General features: G+C 35.6%; 1 protein-coding gene across 5 annotated transcripts in view; it reads right to left on the reverse strand.

Annotated features, from left to right (window-relative positions):
• OPA1 (OPA1 mitochondrial dynamin like GTPase) overlaps positions 1–23,763 on the reverse strand; it is an 81,344-nt gene that overhangs the window by 19,811 nt on the left and 37,770 nt on the right. For 4 of the 5 annotated variants that reach the window (XM_043473343.1, XM_043473342.1, XM_043473346.1 and 1 more), the window contains 8 exons: positions 18,042–18,207; positions 15,902–16,054; positions 14,551–14,659; positions 14,011–14,090; positions 10,652–10,792; positions 8,782–8,898; positions 6,198–6,291; positions 5,605–5,715 (listed from right to left, as the gene is read on the reverse strand). In XM_043473343.1, coding sequence (XP_043329278.1) covers positions 5,605–5,715; positions 6,198–6,291; positions 8,782–8,898; positions 10,652–10,792; positions 14,011–14,090; positions 14,551–14,659; positions 15,902–16,054; positions 18,042–18,207 — 971 coding nt within the window. Of the gene's footprint in view, positions 1–5,600; positions 5,716–6,197; positions 6,292–8,781; positions 8,899–10,651; positions 10,793–14,010; positions 14,091–14,550; positions 14,660–15,901; positions 16,055–18,041; positions 18,208–23,763 lie in introns of all 5 variants that reach the window. The other variant, XR_006270341.1, reaches the window with a different exon arrangement.

Consider the following 23,763-nt stretch of genomic DNA (forward strand, 5'->3'; position numbering starts at 1 on the left):
GGGACACTGTCAACTATGGAAGTTTCCAAATATACAAGACTGTTTCATATAATTATATTGTCTAATGCCTTGGGGTTTTTTTCGCTCCTCAAAAAAAAGAGTTCAACACAGTAGTTAAAAAACCTGAGCTCAAATCTTGGCTTTACCACTATGTGGGTGTTTTTAGGACTCCATTTCTTTATTATATATAAATGAGAAAAAATGACTGTACCTATGAGAATACAAAAATGTGTTTTAAACATATAAGCTAGCATCTGGCATAGGAAATGTATTTAAATATTAATTCATTTTCACAAGCAGAATCAAATTCTGATACAAAAATGAAAAGGAATTTATTGTAAAATAAGGAGAGGAAAATCTAAATGACTGTTAATACCCCTTTAATTATTGGGTATCAGTGATTCTTTGATTATATACACAGAAAACGAAAAGTATAACTCAGATTTTAGTGAATAAGAGCTGAAAAAGAAACACAAGCTCTAAACTCCTCGCAACTGATATCAAGGTCCAAAAACTCACAATAATCTAGTCAACTGTTGATACAATATTCATAGAGCAAACAACAGAAGAATCCCGTGCTGGACTGATGAAACCCAGTTCAGCAACACCACCAGCAGCTGTTACCAGTGCCCAGACACTCAGTTTCTGGGCTGGAGTGGAGAATAAACTCTGAAAAAAAAGTCTACAAGGAGTTAGCAATATTGTTTTATATAATGACAATCACAAAATAGATCTTATAAATCATAAACAGATTATAGAAAAATTTTGAATTGAGCTATATAACACGCTGATTTTTTCCCTCTCCAAAGAAGGCGTTTTAAAATTGCAGTCTATTTCAATAAATAGATAGGACACACTATTAAAAATTATGCTGGGAATCCAAATGGATTTTATGTAAATTAATGTTGTAGTTAAATATCTATAAAAAAAGAAATCCTGAGAAAATATTCACTAGAAAATCAAAAGAATTTCATCAATGTCATAGTGGATAACGGGTAGTTCTAAATATGAGTAGACATTGCAAAAAAGGGATTAAGGTGGAAAGATCAGTTATGTATTTTATTAAATTGTCCATGAGGTGACCCAATCTTTCAACATCTTCAGAGATGATGTTTTCAAAAGCCTCATTTTCTCTAAATTATTTTCATATGATCCCTGATCCTATATCAGGATATATCCTTTTTTATCCTTTTCTCAGACTTAGGAAACAGTTTTAAGAATACCACAAAGAGCATAATTTTCCTGAATCATTTACTGTCATTATGCCTCACAAGCCCCAATTGCATTGTGTGTTAGCTACAAATAAGATTATTTCCCTAAATAATCTCAATCTAACAACCAAAGTTTAAAAATTGATAATGTTGACATATGACTACCATGTAACCCTCAGATCCCCACCAACTGTCCCATTAACATCCTTCAGAGCAAAAAGATTCAGCTCAGCATCACATACATTGTCTTTTGTTTTCCTGTTCTTGGTCTCCCTCAAGCTGGAACAGTTCCTCAGCCTTTGCTTGTCACCCATGATCTTGATACACTTAAAGAGATTACAGGCCAGCTATTTTGTAGACTGTGCTTTAACTTGGGTTTTTCTGATGTATCTTCATGATTGAATTTAAGTTATACATCTTTGGTAAGAAAATCACAGAAGTGACACTGGGTTCTTCTCACTGAATTCTCTAAGGTAGCACTGAATTCTCTAATAGTTCTGATCTGACTATTACTGATAATATAAATAATAACTGCCTGATTAAGGTGGTTATTACCAGTCTTTTTCAACATACAGTTACTCTTTTTTCCTTACACTATCCTTTTTTACTTTGATGCCCAAATTGTCCTAGTGTTGGCTAGCAGGAGCCTCTGCATGTTAGCTTCTGTATCTTGTTGACATGTCCTTATTATCCTTCAACTACTTCCTTACTTTCTACATCCTCAAGATGCCCCAGGGTCCTCCTGACCTTTCCCTGTTCCACCGATGGAATCCACTGTTTCTAGAGTCTGGGTTCCTTGTATGACTCCTCAACCGATGAGCCTCCTAGGACTAGAAGAGGAAAACTCTTCTTTCATCTTTCTAATTCTAGTTTTGTGGCTTCATTTCAATATTGAAAGTGGTACCTCTTCTTAAAATGAAAGAACATCACACTACTTTTTATGTAATCATCTTAAAGTATAATCAGTTGCTGAACCTCCAAAGTAAAGTGGTGAAATGATTTGAAAATGGGCAAGCTTAAGACTGGCAAAATACACAATGCATCAGACTTGTACCAATTTCTATAATATTTCATCCTGTATCCATTTCAAATTGTAAAAAACAAAACAAAAGCCCTATCTGCCTTCCTTTCTCTAAATTTCATTAACCAACTTAACATATTCTAATGAAATATGCTATACTAGGAACTTTGATCTGTGTAATACAGTAGTAACCATTAAACTTTGAAAGTTTTCTGGCTGAAAGTATCCATGACCATATTCCGAAGTGTTAGACTGAAGATAAACAGTAAGGAAAAGGTACTCTCAAGATTCTTTTTCAACTAATGGACAAAGTCATGTCTCATCTCCTTTAGTGTGACTGATGAGGCTGAGTCACTGGTCAAACACTTGCTTCCAAGGACATTATTTGGTACAGAAACATTATGATAATTATATATTTATACACACACACAAAAGTGGTAAGTCATTTGAAGGGAGTCATATGAGTACTTTTTCAGGAAAAACAGCAGGAAAACATAATAATTGGCTTGACAGTACACAAATTTGTGTTAGCAATACACTTTCTTTAAATAATCAAATTGGGAGTGAAAAGTGATGGGGTTACACAAGAGTCTATTAAAGGGACTTCCCTGGTGGTCCAGTGGCTAAGACTCCAAGCTCCCAATGCAGGGGCCTAGGTTATACTGGTCAGGTAACCAGATCCCACATGCACCAACTAAAAGTTTGCATGCCCCAACTAAAGAGCCCACGTGCTGCAACTACGACGCAGCACAGCCAAGTAAACAAAATTTTTTTAAAAAGAAGACTATTCTAAAACTTGAGAAAAGACACATTATTTTCTAATCACTTAAGAATGCATATTCAGGTAAACACATGGAAGTACTTCACTGTCTGAAAACTATTTCTTGAGAGACACAAAAGAAATAGATCTGTATACATTGCAAAACTGATACATCTTTTTCTGAACAGTACTAATTCAGCATAAAATTATGAACCAGGAACTTACAAATCTTTTTTGAACCAATTTTCCTAACAATCCTATAAAAAAAAAGAACTACTGTAGTACCGCTCTTTCAAAGGAAGTTAAGGTTGTGGGAGATAGCCTGCCTAAGAAGGGGGAGACAGAGGATGAGACGGTTGGATGGCATCACCGACTCAATGGACATGGGTTTGAGCAAACTCCAGGAGATAGTAAAGGACAGGGAAGCCTGGCTTGCTGTAGTCCATAGGGTTGCAAAGAGTCAGAATACCACCGAGCAACTGAACAATGACAACAAAGTACATGGTAGTTCAGATTTAAGTACAGACCTGTGAGTTAGCACAAACTTTAACTATTCTGCTAAAGTGGCATGAAAAACTGAAAGAAGAGCAACAGGAGATGGAAACCAAAGTTAAAGTGAGATATGTTTCACAGAAAGATTACCTAAAGAAAAGGAAAAGGCAAGGAGAAAGAAAGAAGAAGCTGAGGTAAGCTGGGAGGAGAGAGGAGAGGACAAACAGTGGAGGACACACTGCTCCGGCACAGGGAGGAGACCGGAAAACTGCCTGGTTTTTCTTGGATGTTCTGGGGACTGTGTTGTAGTGCTACATATCAGCTCAGAAACTGTTTTCAGGTTTGAGTAACTGCTTTCTGTTGAGCATGTGCTATCTTCTGGACATCAGAAAATTCATAGATAGTAAAGCTAAGTATACACTGAAAGGAAAAACTACTGTTTCATGAAGCTGAAATAAGGGAAACTTGTTACAAGGTTAATGCAAACAGAAGCACTGATCACTAACATTTTTATTTAATAATATAAATCTTTCACCGATTTCCTTGGATTCAGAAGTATCTAAGTAAATCTTAACATGAAATCCAAACAGCTTAAAGTGAGGAATTCACTAGCACCCAGGAAAGACCCCCGACCCCTATGCCCTGAAAACAAAGTGACAAAATGACGAATAAGGCCCAACGAGGTTGGGGGCTGAGGGTAGCGAGCCATATCGTCCTGGTGTATGTGTTAAAGCCAGACCAAGTTTAAGAGGGTATTCACGTGGGGGTGTGGTGACCTGCCCAGTAGTGAGGAAAGGATTCGTGGAGGAGGGAAGGCAGGCAGTGCAAAGTGCCAAAGCACAGGCAGACAAAAATGGTATCTCTACAAAAGCATGTTCGGGATTTAGGTGAGGAAGAGTCCTTGTGTAGCTGGATAGGGAGCAGGAAGAATGAGGAGAGACGCCTGGCAGTGTCAGAGCATGACATCAGTAATAGGGACTCCATGAGGAAGGGCATCCTGGCACAGAATGTCACAGCCGAGATGAGGTGGAAAGGGTATTAACACAGGAGGAGGAACTGTGGTGATGGCCTGGAGTCAGGTGAGGAGAACCTGAGCTGGGTGAGGACATTTGAGCAATGAAGGGGACAGTGACAAGTTTAGTTACATGTAAGAGGACTGATCAAAATAAGTAAATATATTGAGGACACTAAGAGCCAGAATTCTCACTGTCAGAAAAAGGAATTATAAATATGGAAAAGGGGAGATTTCCCTGGGTGGTCCAGTGGTTAAGAATCTGCCTTCCAAGGCAGGGGATGGGGGTTTGTTCCCCGGTTGGGGAACTAAGACCTCACGTGCCATGGGACAACTAAGCCTTCATAGCACAACTGCTGAGCCCGCAAGCCAGAGCAAAAGGCCCTGCATGCCCGGGTGCCACAACTAAGACCTGATGCAGCCAAATAAATAAACATTTTAAACAATTACAGAAAAAGAGAAAATTAGAATGAGCTCAGTATTATTAGATTAAAATCGAAAGTACTGGTGTCAACTGATGGTTTTCAATATAGACACATATGATTAGAAATACAGATATAAATATGTGTATATGTGCACACAGACACACATGCATATTTGTTCCCTTGCTCCCCTGAGAGCGTCTGGGAACAGTGATATTTCAGTAACAATGAATGTATCTAGTTCCCAGCTCTTGATTTCTAAAGGCTGTGCTGTGCTTAGTCGCTCAGTTGTGTCCAGCTCTTTGTGATTTCTAAATATCATTCTACAAAAAAGGGAAGCTGGGTCAGGGAAAACAAAAGATGCATATGGAGTATCTCGTGATATGGAAGGACAATATAAGGACAACAGGTGAAACTTGAATGGAGTCTAAAAATCAGATGTAGTAATTTATCCTTGTTGTTAAAATCTTGATTTTGATGGTTGCTAGGAGAAAATCCTTGTTTCTAAAAAGCACACATTAAAATATTTGGAACTGATGGAACTTTAAGACAGCAACTTTCAAACAGTTCAAGGGAAAAAAGCTTTTTGCATACACTCTTCTATAAGTTTCAAATGAAATGGAGAAATAAATGGACATGGGGAAGGTGAAAAGGCATTGAGATGGAGGGCAGGCAGGATTACTTACTGAGGTCTTCGGCCAGTTGAACTCGTTTGCCAGTAAGCAATTTTACCTTCTTCTCACCATCTTCAGCAAAATCTTCCAATACCTCTTTAACATTTTTCTCTAATCGCCTGACTGTTTAAAGCAAATAAAGGAACACAAGAAGCACCATTTTTACGAACGTACAAGAATGACAAAGTCAACAATATATATGGAGAGCAAGTTCTCATTTTTCTCATCATGGTAAATCTATTATTAAGTTCAGACTTCTCAGTTATAGGGAGAATCTCTACCTGATATACAGTACTTTATATATTCTCAGAGACAGTCTTCTTCTTAAGCCCTAATACTTTCACAGAAGTACAGATTTCCCCAAATCCTAAGTGATGCCTAGCACACCTTTAATAACAGAGTTTTTGGGTAATAAAGACTCCTGGTATGTTTATTTTCCATATTTCTCAATTATGATTTTATTTTCATTAATATTTTAAAGGCAAATTATTTTTGGTTTTTTAATAAATCTAATTTTCAGGAAGTATTTTGGCATCCTTCTATTTAAAATGAATATTACTGTTATTTTTGATGTCACATTAGAAAGCGGTGTCTCTGTGGCTTACCTTCAGTGTTTGTAAGTTGCTGTCTTAAAGTATTTGCGGTGATAGCAAGCATACGCTGTATTCGCCAAAACAGGACAACATCATTGCATTCCAACTGAAATATGAGGTGATTAAGATTACCAGACGCAATTTAAAAATGAAAACCACAATCACGAACCCATACAACTACTAAAGTCAGCACCTACATCTTATGATTCAATAAAAATATTCAGATTTACCTAATATACATATTCCTCTCATAGAGAGAACCTAGTGATTTTTTTTCTGTATAGGATCCATGAAGTTCTGCATGATTTGGGTTTTATCTGCTGCATAGCTAAAAGTTTTGATTTTAATGACAAAGCCAAGTAAACTTGGGAGGTAGAGAATTTCATTACATTCTATACAAGTAGAAGTCCACAAAATATATCCTTAATTAGTATTTTAGTTTCAATTAACAATCACATTTTCTTAAATATGCCCTCAGGCTAACCTCTTTTCTTTGAATGTGCACGCAAGCCATTTTTGAAATTCACTTGCATATGAAAATAAATTAGTGATATTTTAAAAAAGAAGCTTATCCTCTGGGTGAGGAGTAAAAGAGGGATAGGGATTAAGAAGTACAAACAACTATGTATAAAATAAATAAACTACAAGAATATATTGTATTGCACAGGGAAACACAGCAGTATAACAACTTTAAACGGAACATAATCTATAAAAATACTGAATCCCTATACTGTGTACCTGAAACTAATATAATCTTGTAAAATCAACTATACTTCAAAAAAAAAGAGCATGCTGCTTCTCAAAAGAGGAAGAAATAAAGCTTATTCTATACAGAGAGGTCTTTCCAACAATTGTTGGCTGTATGCGTGCTCAGTTGCTCAGTTGTATCTTGACTCTTTGTGGCCCCATGGACTGTAGCCCGCCAACCTCTTGTCCATGGATTTTCCAGGCAAGAATACTGAAGTGGGTTGTCATTTCCTCCTCTAGGGGATATTCCCAACGCAGGGATTGAACCCGCGTCTCCTAAGTCTCCTGCATTGTAGGCAGATTCTGTATCCACTAAGCCACTGGGGAAGCCACATTCCAACAATTAAAATGATGCAAAAAAAAACTTGTCAATTTTTACATTGTCACATTTAAACAAAAATTTTCTTTTAAGCTGCTCAAAAGAAAAACATTTTATGGATCTCAAATAGGACTGCTGATTAACAGAGCTCTTTCAGTATACTTTGAAAAGCATTTCTGCTTGCATGAAAATGCTCAAATGCATTAGTCTACTGTCACCTAGGGGTTTTCCTAGGTCCATGGAGTTGCAGTCAGATAACTGAACAACTAACACGCTCACTGCCACCTAGGGGTTACTCTGTAAAATGTGACATTAAACTGTGCAATTGTCCATTTTAAGAACTTTATACAGTTCTTTAAGGAACTAGTTAAAGCAAAATTTTCATGATATAAAGAGAGAATTATAATATGGAGAAAAAGCATGATAAAAATGTATTACATTATTATTTCCACTATGAAATGGATGATTATGTTATAAATCTACACACATACAACATGTGTAGAAAGAACTGACTAAAATTACTTCTAAGTAAGGGGATTATAGGCTTCCCTCATAGCTCAGTTGGTAAAGAAATTGCCTGCTATGTGGGAGACCTGGGTTTTATCCTTGGGTTGGGAAGATCCCCTGGAGAAGGGAAAGGCTACCCACTCCAATACTTTGGCCTGGAGAATTCCATGGACTGTATAGTCCATGGGGTCGCAAAGAGTGGGATACAACTGAGCAACTTTCACTTTCAAGAGGATTATAAATTACTGTTTACTTTTGCATGTTGTACATTTACTTATTCCATTTACTTTCCAAAATGGAAAAGTATATCTTTGTAACATAAAGTTAATCCTTAAAAAAAGTCTTTAAAAAGTAGCATAGTGCCTATTATATACACACAGTTTTATAAGCACTGGAATGATAGCATGTAAAATGCAATTACTAGCAAAGTGGCAAATAATATGAGTTAGGCTATTCTTTCTAAGTAATGCATACATTTTTTCTCAGAAGATCAAAAGATTTTAATGCTAAACCTCAAGGTTACTTTTCCATTGGTCATGTGTGGATGTGAGTTGGACTATAAGGAAGGCTGAGTGCTGAAGAATTGATGCTTTTGAACTGTAGTGTTGGAGAAGACTCTTGACAGTCCCTTAGACTGCGAGGAGATCCAACCAGTCCATCCTAAAGGAGATCAGTCCTGGGTGTTCACTGGAAGGACTGATGCTGAATCTGAAACTCCAATACTTTGGCCACCTGATGTGAAAAGCTGACTCATCTGAAACGACCCTGATGCTGGGGAAGATTGAGGGCAGGAGGAGAAGGGGACGACAGAGGATGAGATGGTTGGATGGCATCACCGACTCAGTGGACATGGGTTTGGGTGAACTCCGGAAGCTGGTGATGGACAGGGAGGCCTGGTGTGCTGCGGTTGACGGGGTCGCAAAGAGTCGGACACGACTGAGTGACTGAACTGAACAAGGTTACTTTTAAGCACTTAAACAACTATCACTAAAAAACATTTCTCCTTGCTTTTGGAAACCTTACCTCAGAATCAACAAAATGCCTCTGGTAGTAATAGAAGCCTCTTCGACAAAGGTTACAATGGTTTAGAGCTGTTTTTAAGAAATGTCTTCTATAAACTTGGTGCCAAGTATCCTTAATCTGAAATAAAAACAAAGAAAACCAAGACCAAAAAGTTACTGTATACTCTCCAGGTTGATAAAACACATTTTGTAAAGTCATATACAAAGTTTATTTATAAAAAATTAAAAACAACAGCAATGTTGTTATTCTGTCAACTGTTTATAACCATTAAAAAATTTGTTTCAAGATAAAGATTAGATTACTACTAATCTGACTCGTTAACAGTCTTTGTACTTCAAAATTTGCACTGTTTTTAACAAGCATTATTATTAATAATCTAGTAGAGTAGACAGGGTGGGGGTTATCTTCCCCTAGCTAGAATCAAGGTGTCTGAGGCAAACGAGGCTGTGAGCCTTGACTGAAGTCAGGGCTAGACTAGGAAGCTGGTCTCAGACCATGGCCATCAACCCAACAAGATTTCCTTTCTCATTATTAAATTTCACTGTTACCTCAGCAATATGATCCCCATCATTTTATTACTACATAGTCTGTCAGTGTTCAAGGTTCTCTCACACCACTGTCTTCTCCTGAGCATGACGATAATGTGGAGAAAGTAAACAAGCATAATCAACACCATGTGGCAGTTGAGAAGGGGCTGAGAGAGTTTATACCAACTGTTACAGGCAGTATTACCAGGCAACGGAACGGAAATGCACCAGAACTCACATCTCCTGACATCCAGTCCATCTAGATTACAGTACTTTGTTCAGTGAACATACTTTCTCTTGGGGAGAAAACTGGTATTTTCTTACTCACAGAAAGTAATTAAGATATATAGCCAATGCATATCCTAAGATATGGACAAAGTCCCTCCTATTTATAAAGTTCAAAAGTATCCAACCAAACACAATTTATTGTTAGTGAGAGCTAGGACTAATGAGATAAATTAAATCTATATTCAACTAATAACTGCATGTAATCACTAGCTTTAACTTCATTTTCAATTTATAAACAATGAGATATATAACAGCTTTATCTGTTTCTTTTCATCAGTTTTCTTGTCCTGATCTCTGGTGAATTTTTTAAATAAGTATACTTTTTTCTCAAGTGCAGAAACATAAATAGCAAATACTCTTTAAAAGAATTTATGTGTGGCTCTGAAATTTCTTAAGTAATTGTTTTACCCACTAGAATTACTTTTCTAAATGGAATTCATTTAAGCTAATATTAAAATGAAGTTGATTCTTTACACCCTAACTAGGGAACATAGATCCAGAAACACAATTGCTTTTTAAAGACTTTCTCCAAATAAGCATCATGAAAGTAAGCAAAAAAGTACTTTAAACTATAATTATATAGCCTCATATTTATTTATAAAAAGGAAAAATAGATCTCAAAGGCATTATCCAATTTACTCATACACATTAAGTATGATTAAGATACATATGACTGAAAAAACATACATATAAATGAACTATATTTAAGCAAAAATTTTATTTTGTTATCTGAGCCAGTGTAATGTGGTGCAGAGATCTGAATGTGTTTCATCCCCTTTTGCCAGAACTAACTGCTAAACTTGCCCAGATACTTCCCTTTTCTAGGTCTCAGGTTCCCCATTTACAAACTAAAGCATTACACTTAATAATACTGAGAATAAAATTTCAAATTTTTTCCACACTCAAAATCACTGAGTTCTGTCAGCAAAAGTACCCATGATCAAAATCAAATTAAGTACTTAAGTATCTAGGTAATATATTAGAAGTAATAACATTTTACTACAAGAAACAAAGACTCAGGAAGCAAACTCATGCTTTTTAGAAACATTTATTACCAAGCTTGGGTCTACTTCTACTCCTCGTGATTCAAGGTTCTTTCGGACTGTAGTTATCTCATCACTCGCAAGGTAAGCTGGGTGCTCCTCATTACACTTCAGCATCTTCTCCAGCTCATTCTTGGTTTCATTGTGAACACACTTTGAAATGTTTAAAAGAGGACTGTGTTTAGATAGTTCATGATTTGGCATAATTATAAAAACAGAGTCCCATTTTTAATAAATATATTACTTTGGCACAACTGGTGCCACACGCTCAATTACAGCAAACAAGGAAGACCAGAACAGCATGGCTTATGAATGCAAAACAACCTGGACATGTGAAGGGTCACAGGGGTAAGGGGATTAGCCATATTTGCTGTATTTTACTTTGGCTGAAATGTTTTACTGTCCAAATTACAGAACCAGACACCTTACTATGTACTTCCTTTCTTGACCTTGGGGTATGAGTTCAATCTAGGAAAAAGTACCCTGTATACATGGGAAGAGATAATGTTCTATGAATGCCTTAAATCTAAGAACTGGATGACTATAAGGCCCTGTGCCTATTCACACAGTCCTTTTTTGATAAATTAAATATGAAATTAATAGTTAAGTCTTTTCATTAAAAATCATTATTAGACTGCTTCGGTGAGGTATCTATCATTCTTAAATTCACTTCCAGTCTCTTCTTAACAATTATATTGCTTATAATCTCTTCACCAAATGAGAAAAACACACACACTAGTGATAACTTTGAAAGCAAAACTAGCATATGGTGTCAAAGTAAATTTATATTTTCAGTTTTCCATCCTTTCCAAATTACATGGTACATGAAACTAGCTTCAAATTCACTGAATTACATGAAACAAGTTACTGCCATAGCACTTTGCCCATAAGAATAACACTTAAACACAAAGAAATGGCTTGTAAATGAAACTACTAAATAATATTCTCTGAAAACACGATACATTAAAAGACATTTAATAAAGAGAAATTTCACTGTTTTCTTAAACTTCTGCTATCTGGTCTGAGAGAGGAAGGAAATCTCTATAATCATGACATCCTCCCACTCTTCCTGCACTGTTTCACTTCCATTTGTCCACCCGTCCCCATCACACTGGGTGTCCAGGAGGCTACTACTCTCCCGTCTATCCTGACCAATTTTCCATTAGTTTAGCTCAAAGTGAGAATGCTTCCAAGGAATGGATTTTTTCCCTCCTGATTAAGGAAAAGTAACAATACAAAAGCAAAAAATAATTTTCAGAAGATGGATTTCTCCTCTTCAACACAGGACAATCTTATTTCTTTTCCTAAGTCCTGCCAATTCAAAAAGAAATGAAACTGTTACAGAGCTATCTAAATTTGCAGCATGAGACTTTAGGAATATTCTCAATCTCTTCTAGGATCAGTTTCTCACTAAAACCTCCAGGTATGAAGCCTCCAGTGGTTTTCACCTGGGAGTGGGAGGGTTAGAGAGATTAGAGAAGGAGAACTTAATTCGCTGAGTCTGACATGAAGCTATGTTTTGAAAGAGAAAACAAAACATACATATACAAACACCTCCCCTGTGATTCTCCTGTCACTCCTCTCTCCAAACTATGGCCTCCATTCATCCATGGATCTTATGCATGCTGCCCTGAAACCCTAAAAGAAAGTTTCCTCTACAGATCCTTGCTTTGACCTTAAAACTTCTGGGTTGGCCAAAAGGTTTGTTCAGGTTTTTCCTGTTGTTGTTTTTTATGGAAAAAACCTGAACGAACTTTTTGGTCAATCAAGTAATTCCCCTGCTTCTCTTTTAAGGGATTCCCTGTAAGTTCAAGTTCCTGAGAAAGTAACATACAACCAGGAACCATTCCTCTCTGAGAATGTTCGGCTAAAGCATATTTACAACTAGTTGCTGAAGTAAGTTCTGCCATCATTGGCTGTTCTAGACCTAATTAAGCCTAACTAAGCCTTAAGGGTCAGACACCATTTTCCTTGGAGTTTATCTGCCTTACACCAGTTCTTTCTAATCAATGTCTCTTCCTGTCTCAAAGTCAGAAATCTCCGATGGATAGCCCTGAAATTCTTTTTTGAAGACTGCCTCCCCGCAGCCCATCTGGAAAGCAGAGGTAACTGATGTACTCTGAACACAGGCAAGTGAGTGAAGTTGCTCAGTAGTGTTCATCTCTTTGCAACCCCATGGACTGCAGCCAGCTAGGCTCCTCCATCTATGGGATATTTCAGGCAAGAATACTGGAGTGGGTTGCCATTTCCTTCTTCAGGGGAACACAGGCAAGACCCAACTGTAATTCTGTCAACTTCATCAGCTTCTCTTCAGTCTCTTCATGCCTCATTTTCCCAAAAAAATCAAATTAGGAAGAAAAAGGAGGAAGACTATCCCCTCACTATTTTAAGACAACTGGGACTCAAGATAGTCAGCTTATGAAACAAGAAATGCCTAAAACCAGAAAAAATAATAGGATGCTGATCATATAATTAATATACATGTAATTCTTTTAAAAATGAAAATAAAAAATAAAGAAAAAAATAGAAGTGATATATCATTTGGTAACCTTTCATTCTCTTTATCTGCTCTTTCAGTATTTCCACATTTGATGGTCTCATTTTGCTAATTATATGGATTCAAGAAAGGAAGAAAGGAAATGAATTGTATGCCACTTCCTTTTCTTACCCATTACTTTCTTCATCTATGTATTTTGATTCTATATTCTATTTACAATCTATATTTAAGGAATTAACATAAGAGATAGTGGTATAAGACTCAATGCTAATAGGAAAAGAAACCATAAAAAGGAAGGAACAAAAATGGGTAGAGGATTTTAATAACTACACATTTTCCTTCTATTTATTCACTTATAAAGTTACTTATATTTGCCTTACCATTTTGTTAAAGTGCTAATTAAATGTTTATAAAATGAATGAATTATATAATTCTACTTCCTGTCTGAATTTTTATACTTATTTTATAAACACAGGAGCAAAAAATGCAAAAGAATAAAATAACTTGAATAGACAACTAACAGAAAATTTCAGTGATAACTGAATAAAAAAGTTATCATATCTTTTATTCTAATCACATTTATTCTACATGCTCTGAAATCTTTATCATTTTTTTCTTCTGTTTAAACTTCAGTCTTTATTTTACCTCAAACAGGCACTTCAAATGAACAAAATAATCAATCACTCTTTTTAATAACACAGCTACCTCACTTTTCAAAAAATTTTCTTTTGTAGTTTATTGTTTATTCTAAAGATTTATTATATTTTAGAAAGGCTGATATAAAATATTTGAAATTATTAAGTTTGGTCTAGAGGCATTCAGAGATTATATTTTAATGCCTGAATTAAAATGCTGAAGATTTGTTTGTTTTTACCTGTTCTTGAGTTCGATTCTTCCAGTATAACCACCTCTTTTTCCAATCTGGACCTACCATATTTTCAATTGCATTTTCAGCTAGAAAAATTAAAAAAAAAATTTATCACTTACCAGGCACATAAAATATAACTATATTGCTTTCTTAATTACTTCAAAACACTGTGTCAATAAAGTCAGTTGAAATAAAGAAAAAAATTATATGATTGATATGGTGCATATAGAAGCTAAAGAATTTAATATTATATGTTTACAATCTATGAAAACTATAATTGCTTATGAAGTTTCCATAAGTATAGTAGCAAATACTAAAATAGTCTGAATTACAGCTTTTAAGAATATAATTACACATAAACATGTGTCCAATTTAACATTTTAGTAGTTACAAGCAGCTGACTGAAAAACTGCACAAATAATATTCAACTAGAGTAGTACTGACAAAGAACTTGCGATGTTAACGCTTTTTTAACCAATGTTCACTAAAGTTAGATGACTTTCTACTGAGAATACTAAGAACTTAATAATCCACATTCCTACTTACTATCCTTGAGACGAGCCTGAAGAGCCTCTTCCATAAAATAAATAGCTGCATCCCATTGCTGTTTATCAGATATGGATCGATCTTCTAAAGCATTGTGTTGAATAACCCTCTGAAATAACAAAGAAAAACAACCACTTTGATTTATGTCTTGTCATCTGAGTAACTTTTTTCTAACCAACAGCTCAGCAAATATCCAAGCTAAGAGATGTATCTACAATAACATAAAAGTATGTCCCTCCCATGCAAATGCAGAGGGTCCCATTATCTGCCTGCGTCAGCATCCTGTATACTTCAAGTTACACCCTAGAATCCTGGTACTCAGGAGCTAATGGTTCAGATTGTATCTACTGCTTCTTTTTTGCCGTATGACCTACATGTTAGCATTTTCAAAAAAAAGGAAAAGAAGAAAAAAAGCAATAAACATTATCTCACTGTTAACAGCAATGGAAAATGTAACGGAAGGAGGCTTAAAAGGCCTACACAATCCTAACTACTTATTTTCAAATCTTACACTTTTTAAATTAATGAATGAATGAAAATGGCACCATTCTCTCTCAGAAAACCAATCTTAGTAAGACGCTTAATAAAAATGAATATGGCTTTCAAATATGAAGACAAACATTTCTTTAAAAAAAAAAAAAAAAACCACCTTATAATTAGGATTAGCCCATAGTGAGATATGCATTTCCAGAAAACAGAGCATTCTTACCAACAGTTCCTCTCATAACTCAGCAGAACCCGTGCTTAATGAAGGTTTGACTATGGTGATGAGAATATTCTACATAATAAAAGATTTATCAGGTGATGAAGGTCAGGAGCCAGGCCTTTCTTTATAACTAAGACAGAGAGGGAGCGTGTATCCCAGCTTTGCCAGTGACAATAATAGATATGCTTAAGAATGAAATAAAATAAAGTTTATAAAATACATAGCCGAGCTTCTGGTACCATGTAAGCATCCAACATATGATTTTAGGAGTCTCTAAACATTTTGACTCAGTTCCACTGAAAACCAATGCATCTAATTCCTTTTGTTATCACTGAGGGTAAAATGAGAAGCATCTATAGCTCAGGCCCATGCAAATTTTGTGGAAGTTTACAGAAACCTGTTTACTGTAAGGTTTGATTTTTTTTTTCTGAAATGATAGCCAAGGAAGAAAGAGCAGAGGGTGATTTTAGAAGGGCAGAGAAACGTCAAAAGGCCGGTTGCATTCTATAAATCTATTTCTTCCCTTCATTATTTTCAACTCAGAACCTAATTTAAACTCATAAAAACAGTCTCCTATAAAAGAAGATCAATTTGAGAAATCATACAAAAATAGGAGACTGGCACCCTAACATACAAATGACATACCAAGCTGTCCTCTGCAAAGTCATTCCACTTGTGACGTTTAATACTTTCTTCCTTAACAGCCTCTTTGAGTTTATCAAATATGTCATCATGTTCTTTTCCTTTTGGTTCTGTCATGAAGCGGGAAAATTCTTCTTGTAAGGTCTCCCAAGCTACCTAGAATGATTTAAAAGAAAAAAGCTGTATTTATATTCATACTTTCATTTAATGTGTAACAGGAACAATAAACACATGAATATAAGCCAAGTAGCTGTGATAAATCAGTGTATCAGAAATTACATTATGAAATCGCATTTTTAAAAACAGATAGCAAATATAAATAAACTCTACCCTAAAGACCTCATACTAGTAGCTGGTGGGATAGAGTTGGCCTACTGATATGTTTTACTACAACACATATATGGCCTCCTAAATTTTAAAAAATTAGTAACCAACATTTAGAAACTGAGAGACTTCATATAAAATCTGTTCCCAGTCTCACTTGAACTGTCTAGCAACACTGGGCCCACGTTCTACACACCTCTGCCCACTGAAGCAGAGAAAGCATGCAGCCCCCATCCGCCACCAGACTCAGTTCACTTACTTATTTACTTCACTCTGTACAACATCTGAGTTTGCCTGCCTCTTTCATACTGTAAAAAGTTTTTAATTTCTTAATGTTTTAGTCTTTTTCACATCTTTGCCCTTATGCAAACATATGAAGCAATGTGTCAACACTTTCAAACAAAGGTGAGTACTACTGAGTTTTGTACTATTGCCAATTCCCAATGATCTGAACAGTGAAACGACAGAACAGTGTCAAAAGCAATTAAGAACTAAACCTACTTAGGACTGCGTGGGCTAGTTACTGTTGTACTTAACATTCTGCCCTCTTCATTTTAAACATGAAGAAATTATGGCATAAAGAAGGTGATTGTCCAAGAATAGAGAGTGAGGTATTAAAATCTGTTTCCTGACCTTCAGCAGGTTCATGTCTTCCTACCACACCTAGGTGTGAAGGGAGAAAGTAGCAAAAGAGAGAGTCACTTGCCATTTTCATGACTGCTTCCACTGCTTGAACCTTAGGATATGAAAATATGCTATCATGGGACACAGCCCATGTCAGGGCCAGTTGTGAGAAGAGGCAGCAGCAGCTCTCTTATTACTTTAGGGGGAATGTGTTGAGACCAGGGGTCAGAACACCTGAAGGCAGAATGGCTGCAAGGGTTCTTAGAAAAAGAGACTTGAGGAAATTGAGAGCAGAGATAAAGAAGCAAAGACTGGCAGGATAGGCAAGGGTAAAATACACTTGAATAAGTAGACACTGACATTTTGTTTCTAGTAAGTATGAAAAACAAAATTATTTTTAACATGGATTCTAATTTTGTGAGCAACTTCACACAGAGGCAGAGAACACACTGACTCTGAGCTACAACAATCACTCTTCAAAGTAATGTGCATGGCAAGATCAATTTGGATGATGATGGTCATCATTGTAAAGCAGTTGGCATTTACCGAGTGGTTACCATGGACCACACATCGTCTACGTATTCTACATGTTAACTCTTGACTCCTTATAACAATGTTTTATGTAGGCCACATGTCCCCCTTATTTTAGAGATGAGAAAACAGAAACATTACTAAGCAAACAGCCCAAAGATCTCACAGTTGCAAAGTGGTAGAACCAAGGTAACACAGGTATTAGAAATGCATTCTCTAAGAGGAACATGTAACTTTCTTATATTCCTAGCCTAACCTTTTGGCAGGGTCTTAACCAAGGAAACTATTTAATTAAAATTGAACCCTGCAGAAAACAAATGAAATGTTTCATCTGTTAAACATTTTCCGTATGGCATATCTAACCACAGAAGAAGTTAAAGGTATTTCATATTCAAGCAAATTTTGCTTGTTTTGTTAAATGTCACCTTTGGAAGGAGAACCAATACCCTCACACCAACACCATAGCAATTAGCAAAATTTTTTAATAGTAGTAACGATAGCAGCATTAAAGTTAATCCCAACACAGAGATCAGGAATAAAGAATAAAAGGAGTTTAAGAACCAAAGGAACTATAGAGACTGTGATGGGAATAAATCATAAAATTCACAGCTCCTACTCTCTTCAGATAATGCTTCTTACCCATTTAATTAAATTATATCCTAACCTCGACTGCTTTATTAGGAAGCTGCTTATCAGTCCACTGTTTAAGCTTGATATCCACTGTCGTATTAAAAGTCCCAGAATTCATGGTCTGTGCAGCTGGAAGATAGATGTTTTCAATCACATGAGTTGATACTCTTTCCCACAAAGACTGCTGAAGGATTTCCTCCCTGAAATTAAAAAAAAAAAAGTTCCAAGAACACCAAATTCAAACATAATAACAAGTTTTTTATAAACAGCTTCACTGAAGTATCATTAAAATTGTCATTAAGTTACAATAAGTTGCATATATTTAAAGTTTTGACATACATACACATCTGTGCATCACAGTAATCGAGATTATGAACATATTCATCATCTGCAAAAGTTGTAACCACTAGATTTACTTTCTGTCACTACAGATTATATTTTCTACAGCTTAATGTAAATGTAATCATATACCATGTACTCTTATTTTGTCTTCTTGCATCAGCATAATTGAGATTTATCCATAACATTGTGGATAATTAGTATTTCACTTCCTTTTTTGCTGAGTAATAGATGGTTGGATGGCATCACTGACTCAATGGACATGGGTTTGGGTGGACTCCAGGAGTTGGTGATGGATAGTCGAGGCCTCGCGTGCTGTGGTTCATGGGGTTGCAAAGAGTCAGACATGATTGAGTGACTGAACTGAACTGAATATTCCATTACACGAATCTGTTTACTTATTCACCTTCTGATGAACATTTGGGTTGTTACCAGTTGTTGGCTATCACAAATGAAGCTGCTATGACCATTCATGTATCAATACAAGTTTGTGTATGACATAGGCTATTATTCCTCTCGGGCAAATAGCTAGGAGTGGAATGTCTGGATCATACAGTAATTATATACTTAACTTTATAAGATACTGTCAAACCATTTTCCAAATTGACTGAACCACTTTACATTCCCAGCAGAGGAGTATGAAAGTTCTAAATCCTCTACATCTTGCCAACATTTGGTATGATTAGTCATTTTCATTTTTGTCATTGTAATAATAGATGTACAGTGGTATCTCAGTATGGTTTTAATTTGCATTTCCCTAATGACTAGTAATTCTAAGTATCTTTTTATGTACTCATTTACCTAATATTAACACACACTTTATATGTGTTGACTGTGAAGCAGAGTCCAAGGCTGTACACTTCTTGGTACAATTTTAATAATTTATCAGCATAGAGCACAGAGATGCTACGGTATGTTGCTAGATAAAACTGCTCAACATTTCATGATAATATAAAGGATGAATAATCAAGCTGAAAATTGTACCTTAAAAGACATCTTACAAGAACACAGTTCTCTAAATAGAAAAAAAGAAAATTATTTTAATCAAGAAAAAATTTATAATCTCTAGAAAATATCTATTCAAATTCTCCAAAATTAATCTCTACTGTAAAATAGTGCTACAACATACAAAAACACGCTGCTTATCAAGTGATCAGTTTTAAAAGTAATCTCACCTTTTCGGATACAGTTACAAAGCTCAGGGTAATAGAAACAACCTCTTCTGTCCAAAAGCCAAACTGTATTTTTCTTGGTTGAGGAGAGTCAACACTCCCTACTGTGCAAGTTGACTCATATTCACTCAACATTTTGTGTAACATTAAGTCTATTGGGTCAATGAGCTTAACTGCAGGTTTTCCTTTGCTAATTTTCAGGTCTTTTTTCTATTACAACCAGAAAACAAAAGTATGCAAGGGAGGACCAAACAGTTGAAGAAGATGAAAAGGTATACACATCCAGTTGTAAAATAAATAAGTCACAGGGATATAATATACAGCATGGAGAATATGACCAATAATAATGTAATAACTTCGCATGGGGACAGATGGTTACTAGACTTAACAGTGATTGTTCCATTAGGTATGCAAATGTCAAATCACTGTGTGGCACACTGAAACTAACATAATACTGTACCTCAACTATATTTCAATAAAACAGAAGGGAGGGAGGGAGGGAGAAAGGAGACAGAAAGGGTGTGGGGAGAGGATGCACACTGAGGGTCAGAAGGACAAAGTCCATTTAGTCATGGCGACAATGACAGATAATGGGAGAATTTTAAGAGCAAGATGGAAGAAAAGAAGCTTATCAGCGTCATCTATTCCGGCAACTTTAAACACAAACTCAAGACTTCTGAAAGATGAACAAAAAATCAGGAGTCAGCCTCTGACCACGAAGGCCTTTTGCTGCTCCTGCTGCAGTCTGTGACAAGACTCTACAACCCATACACCTTTTCAAAGAGATCATAAAAAAATTCCAGACCATCAAAATCTGACAAACCTTAGGTAACTTTTTGCAAAGGACCCTGAATGATTATCTTCAAATTCTGCCTGGAAGTTCCTAATTAGCTGCATATGCTTCAGTGTTAGGAAGAGGAAGTTATGTTCTCCCAATCCCACAACTTCTCTTCCAAACCACTAGTCCTCAGCTTACAATTCCCCAGTCCTCAGCCAATTCCCCAGCATATGTTCTAGGTAACTGAAGGCTTCTTCTCTACTCTAAGTTTTGCAATCATCCAGGGATTCAGTTCAGGTCAGTAGCTCAGTCGTGTTCAACCCTTTGCGACCCCATGTACCACTAAAATACAAAATACAGTTACCATTATAGTTCTATTTATTACCCTCTTTATCTCCCAAACTTTACCTATATATTCTTTCAATTAAAATTTTTTTTCTTTCTTCTTCTAAAGCATAGGACTTACTCCATAAAATAATTTAAAATCAATACAAAAAAGAAGTCCTCCATAATTTCTCTTTCACTGAAAGGAAAAGTGTTAGTCACCCAATCATGTCTGACTCTTTGTGACCCCATGGACTGCAGCCCATCAGGCCCCACTGTCCATGGAATTCTCCAGGCAAGAATATTGGAGTGGGTTGCCATGTTCTTCTCCAGGGGCTCTTCCCAATCCAGGATTCAAACCCAGGTCTCCTGCATTGCAGGTGGATTCTTTACCATCTAAGCCACCAGATGATCACTATTCACAGCTTAATTTATCATTTAAAAAATTTAATGCCTACATTACTATTTGTGTGTTGACACAGGTGATATTACACATACTGTTTAATTAATACAATATAAAGCTATATAGTACATGGTTTTCCATGTTAACATCCTACACTTTTCAATGGCTACAGAGCAATCCACTCTATGCATAAATCAAATATTATGTAATTCCAAATAAAAAGCTTGTTTTCAATTTTTTTACACTTATACTATCACGTCTATCCTCTAGGTAACCTCTCAAATATCTCAAAAATGTACTCTCTTCTCCATCTGCACAACTACTATTCTAGTCACTATTCTCTTTTCATCTAGACTATCTCAATAGCCAACTGTCTCCTTGCTCAGTTTTCTCCACCTGTATTCCACTACCCCTATTACAAAAATCTGTCTAAAATGCAAATCTGAAACTCTTCAGTGAAACCCTTCACTGGTTCTAACTGCTTGTAGGACAAATTCCAACCTTCTGAACATGGTATCTAAGGCCCTTAATCATCTATATTTTGTTTAAATTTACATTTATTTCATCTGTCTCTTGCTTCTTCTATGCTAAAACCATAAGTAACTGCCTTAAGTTACCCGTGTCATTTTTCTTGCTCTCATCTCTTGGCCTCTGAAATATTCTGGTCACTGGCTTACCTAGCACCTATATATTCTTTAAATCTCAGCTTATAAAAATATTTTTTGATTTTTTAGAACTGAGTTAGGGTGCTTAACTATGCATTCCTATTTTCCTTTCATTCTTTTAACTTCAACAAAATAAACTTAATACTTCTCACCAAAAAATGTATGCATACCATGATACCATTTTTTAAGTGTATTTCTAAAAATCCAGCCAGTTATCCTTCTAAATAAGGATAATTATCTACTGCTAGTGTCCATAATCGATTCCTAATGATCAAGTAAGTATACTATGTGAAAATACTGAGAGTTTATTTCTCACTATAATGAATCATAAGTCAAATCTAAACCTCCAATAACTTTCTTAAAATATAACTGAGGTACAGTAGACAAGAAGCTTGTAAGAGTGCTTCTGGATCACCAAATACAGATCAAACAGTCCTCTGACTCAAATAATAATAAACATTATAGAGGTGTACCCTAAAATGTCACATAAGACATTAAGCAGCAAAAAGATACTACCTAATACAACATAAACTATGTCACAAAAATAAAACATTTTGGGTGCAATGCAGTTGATATCAATGTGGCACAAACAGCTAAGATTAGGACCTGCGATCAATGTTTGTGTTAATCTACAGAATCTGGGGAAAAAGAGGGGTGGTGATGAAAATATCCAGCAACTCAAAGAATAAATCTCTAGCAACCAGGTATCCTAGTTCTCTCCTTGCTGGCTCAACAGGCAATCTGACAATATAGTTTTCTTGTCCCTTCACAACTCACTTCACCATCCAAGCGTTTATCTTCTAGGCTCACTTAAGTGTAGGTATACTTTGATTTCAAACTTCCTCTGTCCAAACAAAACTAACCATTCCATTTGATGATGCCAGAAATTTACAAAGGCACATTTTTCTCCATAAATAGCATTACAGTTATTATAGTTTTACAAATCACTTTTTTTGTACATTATCCTCAAACAATCTAGTAAGGTCAATAGTATTATTCATTCTGTATGTATGTATGTATGTATGTATGTATATGTTTACATGCAGACACACACATATCTATCTCTGGCAAACTTCAAAAGCTGGATGACTTACAGAAAAGCACTGCTGTTTAATTGCTAAGTTGTGTCTGACTCTTTTGCGACCCCATGGACTATGGCCTGCCAAGCTCTTCAGTCCATGGGATTTCCCAGGCAAGAATACTGGAGTGGGTTGCCATTTCTTCTCTAGGGGATCTTCCCAACCCAAGGATGGAACTTGCATCTCCAATAAAGATAACAAATTTGTTGTGTGTGTATATGTGTGTGTACACTTTCTTGATGGCTCAGATTAATCAACAAATATAGGAAAGATCAGAATTCTTTTTTGGACAAGGAGAAGAGATTAAAAATAGGCAAATTTTGATCAAGAGAGAAAAGAGATTTTACTTTAAAATCAAAATCAAATTTTGATTAAGAGATTACTGAGGAAGAAAGGGCATCAACATAAGGAAACTAGCACAGAATATAAACTTCAGGAATGGATACTACTGTCTGTGTTCAATTTTGATAATCTTCAACTGAGCATATAATAGTTAAAAAATATTTATAATAAACGGCAGTAAAGACAGTTCTACTCTGAGGTTAATAAATTCTTAAAATACTACTGATTTCATTATGAAGGTAATTTTTAAATGTTATTTATTAATTTTATAATACAGATTATAAAAACTTAAAGGATATTTATATATAGCTTGCTTAAGATACATGGACCCTAGTTTGGTTACAGTGCCATTCCAACACATCGATATAAAACATAAATTGAAGATGACAGTTGGCCTTAAAAGCAATTTGCATGAGTATTTTTCAAGAGTACATTTACTTGCTATCTTAAAAAAACCTCAAATAGGATTCATTTTCAAATGTGATTTCCATAAAACATATTAGACACATATTATAAAAGCACCAGTGTTCTTATGTAGATGTGAGAATTTTAAAATATACTCTTCTCCTTCTACAAATCAACTTTCTCTGTAGTTTTGTTCTCTATGTGTGATCAAACAAGAACAACTTGTTTTGACAGACTGTTTGATACTTA

This window comes from Cervus canadensis, chromosome 7, assembly GCF_019320065.1.
Source record: "Cervus canadensis isolate Bull #8, Minnesota chromosome 7, ASM1932006v1, whole genome shotgun sequence".
NCBI classification, from domain to species: domain Eukaryota; kingdom Metazoa; phylum Chordata; class Mammalia; order Artiodactyla; family Cervidae; genus Cervus; species Cervus canadensis.